This window comes from Taudactylus pleione, unplaced genomic scaffold (assembly GCF_031769625.1).
Source record: "Taudactylus pleione unplaced genomic scaffold, aTauple2 ptg000447l, whole genome shotgun sequence".
NCBI lineage: Eukaryota > Metazoa > Chordata > Amphibia > Anura > Myobatrachidae > Taudactylus > Taudactylus pleione.
The window spans coordinates 79257-99259 of NW_028284849.1; the positions used below are offsets into that span (position 1 = coordinate 79257).

A 20003-nucleotide genomic window follows, 5' to 3' on the forward strand; every position below is an offset into this window, starting at 1 on the left:
ATACCGGCCCTGATCGGTAGGATTCACCATCGAAAAATGTGCACAGATCGCAGCTGACATTAGCCATCGGGACACTGCCACTGATGTACACCATTGATGTCCTCCCATCAATGGTAAAACTAGTTACCATCACCATCAGTGGTTGCTCATCATCGATGGTTGATGATGGTCAACCTTACTGCTCAGTGCATTCATATACACAGGAATTCTATGCTGCCCACGTGCACTGGAAGATCCAGACTCTTAGCTTTGATGCCCGAAGGCTGTGGCACAACTAGTTACCATCACCATCAGCCCATCAGTGGTTGCTAATCATCGATGGTTGATGGCCAACCTTACTGCTCAGTGCATTCATATACACAGGAATTCTATGCTGCCCACGTGCACTGGAAGATCCGGACTCTTAGCTTTGATGCCCGAAGGCTGTAGCCTCCCATTGAGGGCACAACTAGTTACCATCACCATCAGCCCATCAGTGGTTGCTAATCATCGATGGTTGATGGTCAAACTTACTGCTCAGTGCATTCATATACACAGGAATTCTATGCTGCCCACGAACACTGGAAGATCCAGACTCTTAGCTTTGATGCTTGAAGGCTGATACACCATCGGTGGCCTCCCATTGACGGTAAAACAAGTTACCATCACCATCAGTGGTTGCTCATCATCACCTTACTGCTCATTGCATTTATATACACAGGAATTCCACTGTGTCCACATGCACTGGGAGATTCAGCCTCTTAGCCTTAATATCAGGAGGCTGGATCTCTGTTAGATTTGGCCACACATGTACCTATAAAGGCGATTCTGAAGGCTCTGACTACATTTATATACATATGCCTCTACCACCCTTCCTGACCAACATTTGATGGCTCTATGCCACGAGTAGATTGGCAATGGAGGTCCACGATGTAAATGGTGGCCTGCTAGAGTGTAACAAGCACTGAACAGTTATATAATGTTCTCTGGGCCTGATTCAGACCCGCTCGCGAGCGCTGGGCGCTCGCAAGCGGGTCGATGTTGGCCCAGTGCGCATTCGCGCACGATGGAGCCGGCTCCTTCGTGCGCATGTGCGAGACCCGGATAGCGACGGGCAAGCCGTCGCTCCAGGTCTCGTACCAAAGGGGGCGTGCTGTCGATGGTGAGTGACAGCAAGCCCCTTTTGGTGGGCGTGCCGGGGGCGTGGCTGCCCAGACGGAGGCGTCTGGGGCCGGCCCCACTGACATCACAAGTGATGTCAGAGGGAGTGCCTTCGGCTCTGATAGGAATTTTTTTGGGGTGCCTTGCTTCTCGGACGTGAACCCCTTAATGCTAGGGACGCCAGTATAGAGGAGCCTTGACGATTGGCCTGGCGCTTATTCATATATTTGCAAATGTATGCAACTAATACCTCTGAATCGCTATTATCATGTAGGATTTAAGTATTATTTTTGCTGCAGTGTGCTGGGGGGCAAATCTCTTTTTTTTCTGTGTTCACAGTAAACCCCGCCCTTTACACGCACCTGTGTTATGCAATTAAGCTGATCTGAGCAACTACCATTTCTTTTGCAGGCTCTGATAGAGTCGAAAGCACTCCAGGGCTTGCGGCAACGAGACCCTACCACAAGGGTCTCGTCGCAAGCCCGATGGTTGTGATGGTCTTTACCATCGCGACCATCTTCCTGGCCGCTCGCTATAGCTGTGGGTGGTCACCCACAGCTATACGAGCAGCCAGGAGGACGCTCTAAAAATTAAGGACGGCCCTGATTCAGAGCGAGCGCTCTGTCAGAGCGTCCGGCTCTGAATCAGGGCCTCTGTTTCATGTTGGGTTCAGGATGTTGGGAGATTTGGGCGGTGATACACTTTGCAGAATGGTAACAGGACCCTGGTCTATAGCAGTTTGTTACACTGCAGGCACCTTATCTGTGCATCTTCCCATAAACCATGTGTCCACAGACGGTCTGACAGTACTAGTTCTTCTAGTACTAGTTCTACCTGGCTCAGGAACACTCTCTGCACCGTACAACATCTCTATTTGCTTTTCAAACTTCAAAGACAAGAAGGTTGTATTAATACCGTGTGACAGTGGAAGTATCTAGTACTACGAGTTACTGTTCTCTATACCTCGATCACCTGGTGCATTAAAACACTCATCTGTCTTCCTGCTGTAATACATAGTAACACTGTGACCTTCAGGGACATTATTTCCTGTCCAAGTGCTGAGTTTCTCTATAAACAGTTTATGTCTTATGTTAGAAATTAGAATACACTAATTGCATATATTTATGGGTCTATAACGCATGGCTGTAACTAGAGTAGTGCGACCAGTGCCATGGCACAGGGCAGGGGGCGCTGTTTGGGCCTGTCACTTTTCCTGTTTATTATCATTCTCACTTGTAGCTTCCTCTTCTTTTATCCCCAGCATCTCCTGGTCTCCCCTATCTCTTCCCTGGCCCTTCCCCATGAGGCCATGGTCCTCTCTCAGGTGCACTATATTATGTCCCTATTTATCCCCAGCATCTTCTGGCCTCCCCTATCTCTTCCCTGGCCCTTCCTCATGAAGCCATGGTCCTCTCTCAGGTGCACTATATTATGTCCCTATTTATCCCCAGCATCTCCTGGCCTCCCCTATCTCTTCCCTGGCCCTTCCCCATGAGGCCATGGTCCTCTCTCAGGTGCACTATATTATTTCCCTATTTATCCCCAGCATCTCCTGGCCTCCCCTATCTCTTCCCTGGCCCTTCCCCATGAGACCATGACCCTCTCTCAGGTGCGCTATATTATGCCCCTATTTATCCCCAGCATCTCCTGGCCTCCCCTATCTCTTCTCTGGCCCTTCCCCATGAGACCATGACCCTCTCTCATGTGCACTATATTATGTCCCAATCTATCCCCAGCATCTCCTGGCCTCCCCTATCTCTTCCCTGGTCCTTCCCCATGAGGCCATGACCCTCTCTCAGGTGCGCTATATTATGTCCCTATTTATCCCCAGCATCTCCTGGCCTCCCCTATCTCTTCCCTGGCCCTTCCCCATGAGGCCATGGACCTCTCTCAGGTGCACTATATTATGTCCCTATTTATCCCCAGCATCTCCTGGCCTCCCCCATCTCTTCCCTGGCCCTACCAGCCCTTTTTCAGGTGCACTATTTTATGTCCCTATTTAAAAAATGGGGAGGGGGCACCAATGCGCTCTCTGGCACAGGGCACCAAAAACGTCTAGTTACGGCTCTGCTATAACGTGTCCTGCAATAATCTGCATATTTCCTTTGCAAGCAATGTACTCACTTCCAAGAAGACCCCGATCACCACCAGCCCGTCAGCGGCGGCCGCTGCCTCTGCGAAGGTAGGGTACACCTTTGCGTTCCAATGCACCAAGTGCAGCTGTAATAGTAACAGTAATATTCTTTGAGTTAAAAGCCAGACTGGGTGACATGAAGCGATGACGTACTGTAATAATAATATTTTTATACCAGTTTATTTATAGCATGAATAGTAAGGTGAATCCCGCACCCTCAGGGATAGAGTTTCTGAAACCAGTATAAATTGTGCTACTATATTTGTAATCATTGTGTGGTTTCAGTAAAAGAAAGTATTAAATATCAGTCCCACCCTGTCCTCCAGGTGCCTTAATAACTAAACTCCCTCCTTACAATAACATTAATCCAGGAGGGGATATCATCTGGGTCTGCTTTACACTATAGCATCATTGGTTATACTATTTCTATCAAAATGGGCCATTAACAGATCCTGCTGCAGGACAGGATTAGGGTTATCAGTACATCCTGCTGCTGGACAGGATTAGGGCTATCAGTACTGCCTGCTGCTGGACAGGATTAGGGCTATCAGTACTTCCTGCTACTGGACTGCAGGACAGGATTAGGGCTATCAGTACTTCCTGCTGCAGGACTGCGGGACAGGATTAGGGCTATCAGTACTTCCTGCTGCAGGACTGCAGGACAGGATTAGGGCTATCAGTACTTCCTGCTGCAGGACTGCAGGACAGGATTAGGGCTATCAGTACTGCCTGCTGCAGGACAGGATTAGGGCTATCAGTACTTCCTGCTGCTGGACAGGATTAGGGCTATCAGTACTGCCTGCTGCAGGACAGGATTAGGGCTATCAGTACTGCCTGCTGCAGGACAGGATTAGGGCTATCAGTACTTCCTGCTGCTGGACAGGATTAGGGCTATCAGTACTGCCTGCTGCTGGACAGGATTAGGGCTATCAGTACTGCCTGCTGCAGGACAGGATTAGGGCTATCAGTACTTCCTGCTGCAGGACAGGATTAGGGCTATCAGTACTTCCTGCTGCTGGACAGGATTAGGGCTATCAGTACTGCCTGCTGCTGGACAGGATTAGGGCTATCAGTACTGCCTGCTGCAGGACAGGATTAGGGCTATCAGTACTTCCTGCTGCAGGACAGGATTAGGGCTATCAGTACTTCCTGCTGCTGGACAGGATTAGGGCTATCAGTACTGCCTGCTGCAGGACAGGATTAGGGCTATCAGTACTTCCTGCTGCAGGACAGGATTAGGGCTATCAGTACTTCCTGCTGCAGGACTGCAGGACAGGATTAGGGCTATCAGTACTTCCTGCTGCTGGACTGCGGGACAGGATTAGGGCTATCAGTACTGCCTGCTGCTGGACAGGATTAGGGCTATCAGTACATCCTGCTGCTGGACTGCAGGACAGGATTAGGGCTATCAGTACTTCCTGCTACTGGACTGCGGGACAGGATTAGGGTTATCAGTACTTCCTGCTGCTGGACTGCAGGACAGGATTAGGGCTATCAGTACTTCCTGCTGCAGGACTGCGGGACAGGATTAGGGCTATCAGTACTTCCTGCTGCAGGACTGCAGGACAGGATTAGGGCTATCAGTACTTCCTGCTGCTGGACTGCAGGACAGGATTAGGGCTATCAGTACTGCCTGCTGCTGGACAGGATTAGGGCTATCAGTACATCCTGCTGCTGGACTGCAGGACAGGATTAGGGCTATCAGTACTTCCTGCTACTGGACTGCGGGACAGGATTAGGGTTATCAGTACTTCCTGCTGCAGGACTGCGGGACAGGATTAGGGCTATCAGTACTTCCTGCTGCAGGACTGCAGGACAGGATTAGGGCTATCAGTACTTCCTGCTGCTGGACTGCGGGACAGGATTAGGGCTATCAGTACTGCCTGCTGCTGGACAGGATTAGGGCTATCAGTACATCCTGCTGCTGGACTGCAGGACAGGATTAGGGCTATCAGTACTTCCTGCTACTGGACTGCGGGACAGGATTAGGGTTATCAGTACTTCCTGCTGCTGGACTGCAGGACAGGATTAGGGCTATCAGTACTTCCTGCTGCAGGACAGGATTAGGGCTATCAGTACTTCCTGCTGCAGGACTGCAGGACAGGATTAGGGCTATCAGTACTTCCAGCTGCTGGACTGCGGGACAGGATTAGGGCTATCAGTACTGCCTGCTGCTGGACAGGATTAGGGCTATCAGTACATCCTGCTGCTGGACTGCAGGACAGGATTAGGGCTATCAGTACTTCCTGCTACTGGACTGCGGGACAGGATTAGGGTTATCAGTACTTCCTGCTGCTGGACTGCAGGACAGGATTAGGGCTATCAGTACTTCCTGCTGCAGGACTGCGGGACAGGATTAGGGCTATCAGTACTTCCTGCTGCAGGACTGCAGGACAGGATTAGGGCTATCAGTACTTCCTGCTGCTGGACAGGATTAGGGCTATCAGTACTGCCTGCTGCAGGACAGGATTAGGGCTATCAGTACTGCCTGCTGCAGGACAGGATTAGGGCTATCAGTACTTCCTGCTGCTGGACAGGATTAGGGCTATCAGTACTGCCTGCTGCTGGACAGGATTAGGGCTATCAGTACTGCCTGCTGCAGGACAGGATTAGGGCTATCAGTACTTCCTGCTGCAGGACAGGATTAGGGCTATCAGTACTTCCTGCTGCTGGACAGGATTAGGGCTATCAGTACTGCCTGCTGCTGGACAGGATTAGGGCTATCAGTACTGCCTGCTGCAGGACAGGATTAGGGCTATCAGTACTTCCTGCTGCAGGACAGGATTAGGGCTATCAGTACTTCCTGCTGCTGGACAGGATTAGGGCTATCAGTACTGCCTGCTGCAGGACAGGATTAGGGCTATCAGTACTTCCTGCTGCAGGACAGGATTAGGGCTATCAGTACTTCCTGCTGCAGGACTGCAGGACAGGATTAGGGCTATCAGTACTTCCTGCTGCTGGACTGCGGGACAGGATTAGGGCTATCAGTACTGCCTGCTGCTGGACAGGATTAGGGCTATCAGTACATCCTGCTGCTGGACTGCAGGACAGGATTAGGGCTATCAGTACTTCCTGCTACTGGACTGCGGGACAGGATTAGGGTTATCAGTACTTCCTGCTGCTGGACTGCAGGACAGGATTAGGGCTATCAGTACTTCCTGCTGCAGGACTGCGGGACAGGATTAGGGCTATCAGTACTTCCTGCTGCAGGACTGCAGGACAGGATTAGGGCTATCAGTACTTCCTGCTGCTGGACTGCAGGACAGGATTAGGGCTATCAGTACTGCCTGCTGCTGGACAGGATTAGGGCTATCAGTACATCCTGCTGCTGGACTGCAGGACAGGATTAGGGCTATCAGTACTTCCTGCTACTGGACTGCGGGACAGGATTAGGGTTATCAGTACTTCCTGCTGCAGGACTGCGGGACAGGATTAGGGCTATCAGTACTTCCTGCTGCAGGACTGCAGGACAGGATTAGGGCTATCAGTACTTCCTGCTGCTGGACTGCGGGACAGGATTAGGGCTATCAGTACTGCCTGCTGCTGGACAGGATTAGGGCTATCAGTACATCCTGCTGCTGGACTGCAGGACAGGATTAGGGCTATCAGTACTTCCTGCTACTGGACTGCGGGACAGGATTAGGGTTATCAGTACTTCCTGCTGCTGGACTGCAGGACAGGATTAGGGCTATCAGTACTTCCTGCTGCAGGACAGGATTAGGGCTATCAGTACTTCCTGCTGCAGGACTGCAGGACAGGATTAGGGCTATCAGTACTTCCAGCTGCTGGACTGCGGGACAGGATTAGGGCTATCAGTACTGCCTGCTGCTGGACAGGATTAGGGCTATCAGTACATCCTGCTGCTGGACTGCAGGACAGGATTAGGGCTATCAGTACTTCCTGCTACTGGACTGCGGGACAGGATTAGGGTTATCAGTACTTCCTGCTGCTGGACTGCAGGACAGGATTAGGGCTATCAGTACTTCCTGCTGCAGGACTGCGGGACAGGATTAGGGCTATCAGTACTTCCTGCTGCAGGACTGCAGGACAGGATTAGGGCTATCAGTACTTCCTGCTGCTGGACTGCGGGACAGGATTAGGGCTATCAGTACTGCCTGCTGCTGGACAGGATTAGGGCTATCAGTACATCCTGCTGCTGGACTGCAGGACAGGATTAGGGCTATCAGTACTTCCTGCTACTGGACTGCGGGACAGGATTAGGGTTATCAGTACTTCCTGCTGCAGGACTGCGGGACAGGATTAGGGCTATCAGTACTTCCTGCTGCAGGACTGCAGGACAGGATTAGGGCTATCAGTACTTCCTGCTGCTGGACTGCGGGACAGGATTAGGGCTATCAGTACTGCCTGCTGCTGGACAGGATTAGGGCTATCAGTACATCCTGCTGCTGGACTGCAGGACAGGATTAGGGCTATCAGTACTTCCTGCTACTGGACTGCGGGACAGGATTAGGGTTATCAGTACTTCCTGCTGCTGGACTGCAGGACAGGATTAGGGCTATCAGTACTTCCTGCTGCAGGACAGGATTAGGGCTATCAGTACTTCCTGCTGCAGGACTGCAGGACAGGATTAGGGCTATCAGTACTTCCAGCTGCTGGACTGCGGGACAGGATTAGGGCTATCAGTACTGCCTGCTGCTGGACAGGATTAGGGCTATCAGTACATCCTGCTGCTGGACTGCAGGACAGGATTAGGGCTATCAGTACTTCCTGCTACTGGACTGCGGGACAGGATTAGGGTTATCAGTACTTCCTGCTGCTGGACTGCAGGACAGGATTAGGGCTATCAGTACTTCCTGCTGCAGGACTGCGGGACAGGATTAGGGCTATCAGTACTTCCTGCTGCAGGACTGCAGGACAGGATTAGGGCTATCAGTACTTCCTGCTGCTGGACTGCAGGACAGGATTAGGGCTATCAGTACTGCCTGCTGCTGGACAGGATTAGGGCTATCAGTACATCCTGCTGCTGGACTGCAGGACAGGATTAGGGCTATCAGTACTTCCTGCTACTGGACTGCGGGACAGGATTAGGGTTATCAGTACTTCCTGCTGCAGGACTGCGGGACAGGATTAGGGCTATCAGTACTTCCTGCTGCAGGACTGCAGGACAGGATTAGGGCTATCAGTACTTCCTGCTGCTGGACTGCGGGACAGGATTAGGGCTATCAGTACTGCCTGCTGCTGGACAGGATTAGGGCTATCAGTACATCCTGCTGCTGGACTGCAGGACAGGATTAGGGCTATCAGTACTTCCTGCTACTGGACTGCGGGACAGGATTAGGGTTATCAGTACTTCCTGCTGCTGGACTGCAGGACAGGATTAGGGCTATCAGTACTTCCTGCTGCAGGACTGCGGGACAGGATTAGGGCTATCAGTACTTCCTGCTGCAGGACTGCAGGACAGGATTAGGGCTATCAGTACTTCCTGCTGCTGGACTGCGGGACAGGATTAGGGCTATCAGTACTGCCTGCTGCTGGACAGGATTAGGGCTATCAGTACATCCTGCTGCTGGACTGCAGGACAGGATTAGGGCTATCAGTACTTCCTGCTACTGGACTGCGGGACAGGATTAGGGTTATCAGTACTTCCTGCTGCTGGACTGCAGGACAGGATTAGGGCTATCAGTACTGCCTGCTGCTGGACAGGATTAGGGTTATCAGTACATCCTGCTGCTGGACTGCGGGACAGCATTAGGGTTATCAGTACATCCTGCTGCAGGACTGCGGGACAGGATTAGGGCTATCAGTACTTCCTGCTGCAGGACTGCAGGACAGGATTAGGGCTATCAGTACTTCCTGCTGCTGGACTGCGGGACAGGATTAGGGCTATCAGTACTGCCTGCTGCTGGACAGGATTAGGGCTATCAGTACATCCTGCTGCTGGACTGCAGGACAGGATTAGGGCTATCAGTACTTCCTGCTACTGGACTGCGGGACAGGATTAGGGTTATCAGTACTTCCTGCTGCTGGACTGCAGGACAGGATTAGGGCTATCAGTACTGCCTGCTGCTGGACAGGATTAGGGTTATCAGTACATCCTGCTGCTGGACTGCGGGACAGCATTAGGGTTATCAGTACATCCTGCTGCTGGACTGCAGGACAGGATTAGGGCTATCAGTACTTCCTGCTGCTGGACTGCGGGACAGGATTAGGGTTATCAGTACATCCTGCTGCTGGACAGGATTAGGGTTATCAGTACATCCTGCTGCTGGACTGCGGGACAGCATTAGGGTTATCAGTACATCCTGCTGCTGGACTGCAGGACAGGATTAGGGCTATCAGTACTTCCTGCTGCTGGACTGCGGGACAGGATTAGGGTTATCAGTACATCCTGCTGCTGGACTGCGGGACAGGATTAGAGTTATCAGTACATCCTGCTGCTGGATCCAGGGGACAGAATTAGGGCTATCAGTTGATCCTGCTGCTGGAGCCAGGGGACAGGATTAGGGTTATCAGTACATACTGCTGCTGAAGCCAGGGGACAGGATTGGGGTCATAAGTAGATCCTGCTGCTGGAGCCGTGGGACAGGATTAGGGATATCAGTTGATCCTGCTGCTGGAGCCAGGGGACAGGAATAGGGCTATCAGTACATCCTGCTGCTGGAGCCTGGGGAGAGGATTAGGGTTATCAGTTGATCCTGCTGCTGGAGCCGGGGGACAGGATTAGGGCTATCAGTACATCCTGCTACTGGAGCCGGGGGACAGGATTAGGGTTATCAGTACATCCTGCTGCTGGAGCCAGGGGACAGGATTAGGGCTATCAGTACATCCTGCTGCTGGAGCCTGGGGACAGGATTAGGGCTATCAGTACATCCTGCTGCTGGAGCCAGGGGACAGGATTAGGGTGATCAGTAGATCCTGCTGCTGGAGCCGGGGGACAGGATTAGGGCTATCAGTTGATTCTGCTGCTGGAGCCAGGGGACAGGATTAGGGCTATCAGTACATTCTGCTGCTGGAGCCAGGGGACAAGATTAGGGCTATCAGTACATCCTGCTGCTGGAGCCAGGGGACAGGATTTGGGCTATCAGTACATCCTGCTGCTGGAGACTGGGGAGAGGATTAGGGTTATCAGTTGATCCTGCTGCTGGAGCCGGGGGACAGGATTAGGGTTATCAGTACATCCTGCTGCTGGAGCCGGGGGACAGGATTAGGGCTATCAGTACATCCTGCTGCTGGAGCCAGGGGACAGGATTAGGGCTATCAGTACATCCTGCTGCTGGAGACTGGGGAGAGGATTAGGGTTATCAGTTGATCCTGCTGCTGGAGCCGGGGGACAGGATTAGGGTTATCAGTACATCCTGCTGCTGGAGCCGGGGGACAGGATTAGGGCTATCAGTACATCCTGCTGCTGGAGCCAGGGGACAGGATTAGGGCTATCAGTACATCCTGCTGCTGGAGCCAGGGGACAGGATTAGGGTCATCAGTAGATCTTGCTGCTGGAGCCGGGGGATAGGATTAGGGCTATCAGTACATCCTGCTGCTGGAGCCTGGGGACAGGATTAGGGCTATCAGTACATCCTGCTGCTGGAGCCGGGGGATAGGATTAGAACTATCAGTACAGGCTGCTGCTGGAGCCGGGGAAGAGAATTAGGGCTATCAGTACATCCTGCTGCTGGAGCCGGGGGACAGGATTAGGGCTATCAGATGATCCTGCTGCTGGAGCTGGGGGACAGGATTAGGGCTATCAGTACATCCTGCTGCTGGAGCCAGGGGACAGGATTAGTGCTATCAGTACATCCTGCTGCTGGAGCCAGGGGACAGGATTAGGGTTATCAGTTGATCCTGCTGCTGGAGCTGGGGGACAGGATTAGGGCTACCTGTACATCCTGCTGCTGGAGCCGGGGGATAGGATTAGGGCTCAGTAGATCCTGTTGCTGGAGCCGGGGGACAGGATTAGGGCTATCAGTACATCGTGCTGCTGGAGCCTGGGGAGAGGATTAGGGTTATCAGTACATCCTGCTGCTGGAGTCGGGGGACAGGATTAGGGCTATCAGTACATCCTGCTGCTGGAGCCGGGAGATAGGGTTAGGGTTATCAGTACATCCTGCTGCTGGAGCCAGGGGACAGGATTAGGGTTATCAGTTGATCCTGCTGCTTGAGCCAGGGGACAGGATTAGGGCTATCAGTAGATCCTGCTGCTGGAGCGGGTGGATAGGATTAGGGCTCAGTAGATCCTGTTGCTGGAGCCGGGGGACAGGATTAGGGCTATCAGTACATCCTGCTGCTGGAGTCGGGGGACAGGATTAGGGCTATCAGTACATCCTGCTGCTGGAGCCAGGGGACAGGATTAGGGCTATCAGTACATCCTGCTGCTGGAGACTGGGGAGAGGATTAGGGTTATCAGTTGATCCTGCTGCTGGAGCCGGGGGACAGGATTAGGGCTATCAGTACATCCTGCTACTGGAGCCGGGGGACAGGATTAGGGTTATCAGTACATCCTGCTGCTGGAGCCAGGGGACAGGATTAGGGCTATCAGTACATCCTGCTGCTGGAGCCTGGGGACAGGATTAGGGCTATCAGTACATCCTGCTGCTGGAGCCAGGGGACAGGATTAGGGTGATCAGTAGATCCTGCTGCTGGAGCCGGGGGACAGGATTAGGGCTATCAGTTGATTCTGCTGCTGGAGCCAGGGGACAGGATTAGGGCTATCAGTACATTCTGCTGCCTGAGCCAGGGGACAAGATTAGGGCTATCAGTACATCCTGCTGCTGGAGCCAGGGGACAGGATTTGGGCTATCAGTACATCCTGCTGCTGGAGACTGGGGAGAGGATTAGGGTTATCAGTTGATCCTGCTGCTGGAGCCGGGGGACAGGATTAGGGTTATCAGTACATCCTGCTGCTGGAGCCGGGGGACAGGATTAGGGCTATCAGTACATCCTGCTGCTGGAGCCAGGGGACAGGATTAGGGCTATCAGTACATCCTGCTGCTGGAGACTGGGGAGAGGATTAGGGTTATCAGTTGATCCTGCTGCTGGAGCCGGGGGACAGGATTAGGGTTATCAGTACATCCTGCTGCTGGAGCCGGGGGACAGGATTAGGGCTATCAGTACATCCTGCTGCTGGAGCCGGGGGACAGGATTAGGGTTATCAGTACATCCTGCTGCTGGAGCCGGGGGACAGGATTAGGGTCATCAGTAGATCTTGCTGCTGGAGCCGGGGGATAGGATTAGGGCTATCAGTACATCCTGCTGCTGGAGCCTGGGGACAGGATTAGGGCTATCAGTACATCCTGCTGCTGGAGCCGGGGGATAGGATTAGGGCTATCAGTACAGGCTGCTGCTGGAGCCGGGGAAGAGAATTAGGGCTATCAGTACATCCTGCTGCTGGAGCCGGGGGACAGGATTAGGGCTATCAGATGATCCTGCTGCTGGAGCTGGGGGACAGGATTAGGGCTATCAGTACATCCTGCTGCTGGAGCCAGGGGACAGGATTAGTGCTATCAGTACATCCTGCTGCTGGAGCCAGGGGACAGGATTAGGGCTATTAGTACATCCTGCTGCTGGAGCCAGGGGACAGGATTAGGGTTATCAGTTGATCCTGCTGCTGGAGCTGGGGGACAGGATTAGGGCTACCTGTACATCCTGCTGCTGGAGCCGGGGGATAGGATTAGGGCTCAGAAGATCCTGTTGCTGGAGCCGGGGGACAGGATTAGGGCTATCAGTACATCGTGCTGCTGGAGCCTGGGGAGAGTATTAGGGTTATCAGTACATCCTGCTGCTGGAGTCGGGGGACAGGATTAGGGCTATCAGTACATCCTGCTGCTGGAGCCGGGAGATAGGGTTAGGGTTATCAGTACATCCTGCTGCTGGAGCCAGGGGACAGGATTAGGGTTATCAGTTGATCCTGCTGCTTGAGCCAGGGGACAGGATTAGGGCTATCAGTAGATCCTGCTGCTGGAGCGGGTGGATAGGATTAGGGCTCAGTAGATCCTGTTGCTGGAGCCGGGGGACAGGATTAGGGCTATCAGTACATCCTGCTGCTGGAGTCGGGGGACAGGATTAGGGCTATCAGTACATCCTGCTGCTGGAGCCAGGGGACAGGATTAGGGCTATCAGTACATCCTGCTGCTGGAGACTGGGGAGAGGATTAGGGTTATCAGTTGATCCTGCTGCTGGAGCCGGGGGACAGGATTAGGGATATCAGTACATCCTGCTGCTGGAGCCGGGGGACAGGATTAGGGCTATCAGTACATCCTGCTGCTGGAGCCAGGGGACAGGATTAGGGCTATCAGTACATCCTGCTGCTGGAGCCAAGGGACAGGATTAGGTCATCAGTAGATGTTGCTGCTGGAGCCGAGGGATAGGATTAGGGCTATCAGTACATCCTGCTGCTGGAGCCTGGGGACCGGATTAGGGCTATCAGTACATCCTGCTGCTGGAGCCGGGGAATAGGATTAGGGCTATCAGTACAGGCTGCTGCTGGAGCCGGGGGAGAGAATTAGGGCTATCAGTACATCCTGCTCCTGGAGCCGGGGGATAGAATTAGGGCTATCAGTTGATCCTGCTGCTGGAGCTGGGGGACAGGATTAGGGCTATCAGTACATCCTGCTGCTGGAGCCAGGGGACAGGATTAGGGCTATCAGTACATCCTGCTGCTGGAGCCAGGGGACAGGATTAGGGCTATTAGTACATCCTGCTGCTGGAGCCAGGGGACAGGATTAGGGTTATCAGTTGATCCTGCTGCTGGAGCTGGGGGACAGGATTAGGGCTACCAGTACATCCTGCTGCTGGAGCCGGGGGATAGGATTAGGGCCCAGTAGATCCTGTTGCTGGAGCCGGGGGACAGGATTAGGGCTATCAGTACATCGTGCTGCTGGAGCCTGGGGAGAGGATTAGGGTTATCAGTACATCCTGCTGCTGGAGTCGGGGGACAGGATTAGGGTTATCAGTACATCCTGCTGCTGGAGCCAGGGGACAGGATTAGGGTTATCAGTTGATCCTGCTGCTGGAGCCAGGGGGCAGGATTAGGTCTATTAGTACATCCTGCTGCTGGAGCCAGGGGACAGGATTAGGGTTATCAGTTGATCCTGCTGCTTGAGCCAGTGGACAGGATTAGGGCTATCAGTAGATCCTGCTGCTGGAGCGGGTGGATAGGATTAGGGCTCAGTAGATCCTGTTGCTGGAGCCGGGGGACAGGATTAGGGCTATCAGTACATCCTGCTGCTGGAGTCGGGGGACAGGATTAGGGCTATCAGTACATCCTGCTGCTGGAGCCAGGGGACAGGATTAGGGATATCAGTTGATCCTGCTGCTGGAGCTGGGGGACAGGATTAGGGCTATCAGTACATCCTGCTGCTGGAGCCAGGGGAGAGGATTAGGGCTATCAGTAGACCCTGCTGCTGGAGCCAGGGGACAGGATTAGGGCTCAGTACATCCTGCTGCTGGAGCCGGGGGAGAGGATTAGGGCTATCAGTACATCCTGATGCTGGAGCCGGGGGAGAGGATTAGGGCTATCAGTACATCCTGCTGCTGGAGCCGGGGGAGAGGATTAGGGCTATCAGTACATCCTGCTGCTGGAGCCGGGGGGGAGGATTAGGGCTATCAGTACATCCTGCTGCTGGAGCCAGGGGAGATGATTAGGGCTATCAGTACATCCTGCTGCTGGAGCCGGGGGAGAGGATTAGGGCTATCAGTACATCCTGCTGCTGGAGCCAGGGGAGAGGATTAGGGATATCAGTTGATCCTGCTGCTTGAGCCAGGGGACAGGATTAGGGCTATCAGTAGATCCTGCTGCTGGAGCGGGTGGATAGGATTAGGGCTCAGTAGATCCTGTTGCTGGACCCGGGGGACAGGATTCGGGCTATCAGTACATCCTGCTGCTGGAGCGGGTGGATAGGATTAGGGCTCAGTAGATCCTGTTGCTGGAGCCGGGGGAGAGGATTAGGGCTATCATTACATCTTGCTGCTGGAGCCGGGGGATAGGATTAGGGCTATCAGTACATCCTGCTGCTGGAGCCGGGGGAGAGGATTAGGACTGTCAGTACATCCTGCTGCTGGAGCCGGGGGAGAGGATTAGGGCTATCAGTACATCCTGCTGCTGGAGCCGGGGGAGAGGATTAGGGCTATCAGTACATCCTGCAGCTGGAGCCAGGGGAGAGGATTAGGGCTATCAGTACATCCTGCTGCTGGAGTCGGGGGACAGGATTAGGGCTATCAGTACATCCTGCTGCTTGAGCCGGGGGAGAGGATTAGGGCTATCAGTACATCCTGCTGCTGGAGCCGGGGGAGAGGATTAGGGCTATCAGTACATCCTGCAGCTGGAGCCAGGGGAGAGGATTAGGGCTATCAGTACATCCTGCTGCTGGAGCCGGGGGACAGGATTAGGGCTATCAGTACATCCTGCTGCTGGAGCCGGGGGAGAGGATTAGGGCTATCCATTGAGTGCCCCCATACCCCCTATAGATTGGAAGCTTGTATAAGCAGGGCCCACTCCCCATTGTGTTCTCTACATATATGCTAACTGCTCACTGTAATATGGCTCTGTGTGAATGTATAATACTGTCTGTGTTAGTCTGTACTTCTGTAACTTGTTGTCAGCTTTATCCCCCTCGTATGGTGTCTTATAAATAACATATCAGCAGCATTTTATACAAGTGTCACACCCTATAACCAACACATCTGACAGTAGGGCAGGAAGGCGCTAGGAGCCTCGGGGGAAGGGACCCCATGGCCGGGTGTTGCCCATCTCTACCTCACAGCTATAGACCACAACATACCTCGCAGGGGTAGGATTTCCCATCCACGGTGTGCTCTGACCCTTCGTGGCACTGGTTTCCCCAGTGAAAGTGGAACTGCTTGAGGCGGTACGATTCGTGTAGTGGCCCCCCGCTGATCACTGCAATTACGGAAAGACCCATTTATGATGATTGATACTAATTTATAATCTGAGGTTTTAATGAGTAAATATCTTAGACTTAGATACATGTATACAATGCCTGAAGATGCTACTTTTTAGACAAAAACTGACTTTCTGGTCATCCGTGACCCGTCGGCCCTTTGTACATACTAACGAAACAGGCGCTGCCCACTTGTGTCCTATGAGAGGGTTCTATGAAGGAATGTATAGTCAGTAAGCCCCAAAGCACACGGACATAAGGAGAGAGGCTCCTAATGACAATTTTGGTATCAGGGATTTTCTTTGCTCCCTTGTTTCTCCTCATAACAGGGTTTTACTCTTATACAGAATGAGGCCTCTCTGTGTGGCTCCCCCCTATAGAATGACATGGGTGGAGCTAAATATCCAAATTCGCACCCATGCATATAATGAACAAGCAACCGGTGAGCACCATAGCTGGCGAAAGGAAATATAAGGCCCCAATAATACAGAACAGAGCTGTATGGCCACAATATATGTGACAATAAATAACCCTGCTAGCAAAAAGAGCTTACACTTCTTCTGGAATCGATATGAATTACCGCCGCACCTAAGCCTGGCGGATGAATCATCGACGCTGGAAGGCCGTCACATGAACATCACGACAGAGGTAAGTAAGACCCCTAAACCCTCCCCTCTCCACCCCCTAACTCTAACCTTCCCCCTAGTGCCTAACCCTATCCTCCCCCCAGGGGTGCCTAAGCTTAACCCCCCCTTCCCCGCACCCTAAACCTAACCCTCCCGGAGGGGGGTGCTTAAACCTAACCCCCCCTGGGGGTGCCTGATGCTAACCCCCCCTTTCCCCTAGCCTGACCCTTACCCTCCCGTGGGGGAGCCTAACCCTAAGACCCCCCCAGGAGTCCCTAAACTTAACCCTCTCCCTGAGGCTGTCACCTCCCAACGCCCGGCTCACCTACGTTCAGTATGCCGGGCTTCGTAATTTCGGCGTGGGGCTATTGATAGGCGTCGGTATTTAGACGCCTATCATTAGTCCCATGGTGGGATTTCACGGTTGGGAAACCGGTGGTCGGCATTTAGACTGCCGGCTTCCTGACTACATCCCCTTCTTCTCTATAGATATTTAGTGAGCAATATAGGGCTGATCTGTAATGCTAATAAGACATACCTTTCTCTGACGCGGTAAAGCTAGGTAAAGTTGGCTGTTACTGGACAATACTTTCTGAACAATACACGAAAAAAGAAGACGGGATTATCCTGGTTTTATTCAAATGAAAATCAACACATTTGGGGCCTCATTCACAGGTGCACAGAGGGCCTGATTCAGAGCGGGACGCTCTTTCAGAGTGCTCGCTCTGAATCAGTGCCCGCCTATTGTATTTATAGAGCGGCCTCCTGGCCGCTCGCATAGCTGTGGGTGACCACCCACAGCTAGTGCGAGCGGCCAGGATGATGGTCGCGATGGTCAGGACTTGCGACGAGACCCTTGTGGTAGGGTCTCGTTGCCGCAAGTACAGAGCAAGAAGTCCACCCACTGACATCACTTGTGATGTCAGTGGGGCCGGCCCTAGACGGTAGGCGTTCCCATGGGAACGCCTCCGTCTGGGCAGCCACGCCCCCGACCCACCCCGCTCACCAAAGGGGGCGTGCTGTCACTCAACATCGACAGCACGCCCCCATTGTAGCAAGACCCGGAGCGACGGCTTGCCCGCCGCTATCCGGGTCTCGTGCATGCGCACGACGGAGCCGCCTCCGTCGTGCGCATGCGCACTGGGCCAACATCGACCCAGCCCAGAGTCCTGCCGCGCCTGCGTCTTTTTGTGGAGCCGCAGCGGCGATAATATGCAAATGCTAGTTTCAGCCGTCCCCTTGTGTACTAGCATGCGCCAGAATGTGCAAGCCCTGAGACTCTCACTTCCCGTGCCTGTGCACGCTACAACAGCGCCGGTGGTTCTGTACACCCCACCATCGCTGCACCTTCACATACACCATTGGCACTTACACCGGCTTATGGAAGACGCAGTATCTCCTTCTGAACTAAACGTGGCCTCTGTGGCTGCGATTCTGCTCCTGCAAACGGCCGACCCTTATACTGACACGACCGTGACACTCCCATAGCGCCCACGAGACGGCCTTTCTTTGCACTCACCTCAGGCCACCTCACAGTCACCACCCCAGAAACGCCCATGGTTTCACCTCGCCGGCTCTAATGCCAGCGCCTCTGTACGCAATAGAGGACTCTGCGTACGGTACACTCAGGGGAACTCATGCGCCGTAGATGTTTTCTGGACTTTTTGCACATGCGCAGTAACAAATAAACAGCGGCATTTCGTGCACCCCTGAATCATGCCCTGGAACGCATTGCGAGAATGAGGTTTGTAGAAGTGACTTTTGCCGTCTGAAATGGGACAAACAGAGCGACACTCAGTAAATGCCACAATGTCAGGTAATCTGCTGTGCTGTGTACCTGGTCTCCGGGGGGCAGTGAGAATACTCCATTAACACACAGAGACATTATCTGAATCCCTTTAGCGAATGTAAATCAGCTGCACCTTTATCTGCCCCTTCTAGACCAGCTCGATAATCAGTTTATTTCTCAGAATCCACCCGCTCAGCAAATATTTGTCCGTCCCATTTCCACGGTGAATGGAATCTGTGTCAGTGGTGTGGAATATCCTACAGACGTGTGATCAGATCTCGCTGCTGAGTGGAAACTGTGTGCCCAGGTGTAACAGATAACAGCCACAATGTATCAGGTATATTCTGAGTTACTGCACTTGTAACCTTTACACCCCCTCATACTCTGGGCCTGATATGGGACAGGGGCACATAGGTGTGAGCCTCGTGCGGCAGAACTGGGTGGGTATGGGGGATAGCAGCAACTGACTGTCATTTTTCAGATCTCTTCCCACCCGCAATCTGTTCTGCATACAGTACATATATTTCACATTTATTTATTGACAGGGGCCGCTCTCGCCCATATTACATGATATGACATAAAATGCGCAGCCTGTGAATCTTACCTGTTTTTTCATCGTTGTCGGCGAACTCCACCATGACCGAGTGGCCGCTATTGGACAGGTTGATTGACGTGCACTGGTCGTATGACACAACCAGGGGCTTCAGATTGGGATTGAAAACAGCCTGATTGGCGACAATATCAATGGGCGACTGGCGATTCCCCTGGGCGATGGGGAAATAGCGATACCACTCAGAGGGACCTAAGGGTGTAAGCACAAGGGACGGAGTAAGTTCTGTATGTAACAACGTTTGCTCCCATTTCAGACAAGTACGAAAATGGGGATAACAGCATCTCAGCTACAGGGCTAATCGGCATCTTGCTGCATGTTTTCAGGAACCATCGTGATTATTTCTTGACATAGTACATGGTGAATACATGAGGAACCAATCAGATGCCAGTTTTCATTACTCTGACTCCACTAGAGTGCTAAAAGTAGGCATCTAATTGGTTGAAGTACATGATTGATCTTTGCACCATTATTAAAAAACACAGTTAGGTTCAACAGAGTACATGATTTGTTGGCGAACGTTTACTCAGTAATATCTCCCTTCTCAGTATGGGCGATTTAGGATCGCACGGAACTCTAGCTACAACGCCCTCCAACCACACTCAGCTAGATGGATCTCTTGTGTGCACCCGCAGTGGACAGTGAGCCCAATATTGTTTTGGGAATAGAGCAGGGTTGACGACATTCTGGGAGGGGGCAGCCAGATTGCCAAAGCAGGGGGGCGTTGTCGGCATTGGGGGCGGAGCCACACAATCGTGTCATTTTGGCCCCGTCCCGCTACACAATGCCGAGATTACAGGCATTGTGAAACAGGGGGCGGGGCCAGAATTGGCAAAATGGCCGCTGCGGC

General features: G+C 52.9%; 1 protein-coding gene across 2 annotated transcripts in view; it reads right to left on the reverse strand.

The window, feature by feature from the left end:
- Positions 1–20003, reverse strand: part of CA7 (carbonic anhydrase 7) — a 48918-nt gene that overhangs the window by 18836 nt on the left and 10079 nt on the right. For both annotated transcript variants that reach the window (XM_088448003.1, XM_088448002.1), the window contains exons 2-4: positions 19148–19345; positions 16009–16127; positions 3265–3360 (exon numbers count right to left, since the gene is read on the reverse strand). In XM_088448003.1, the coding sequence (XP_088304129.1) occupies positions 3265–3360; positions 16009–16127; positions 19148–19345 (413 nt within the window). The remainder of the gene's footprint in view (positions 1–3264; positions 3361–16008; positions 16128–19147; positions 19346–20003) is intronic.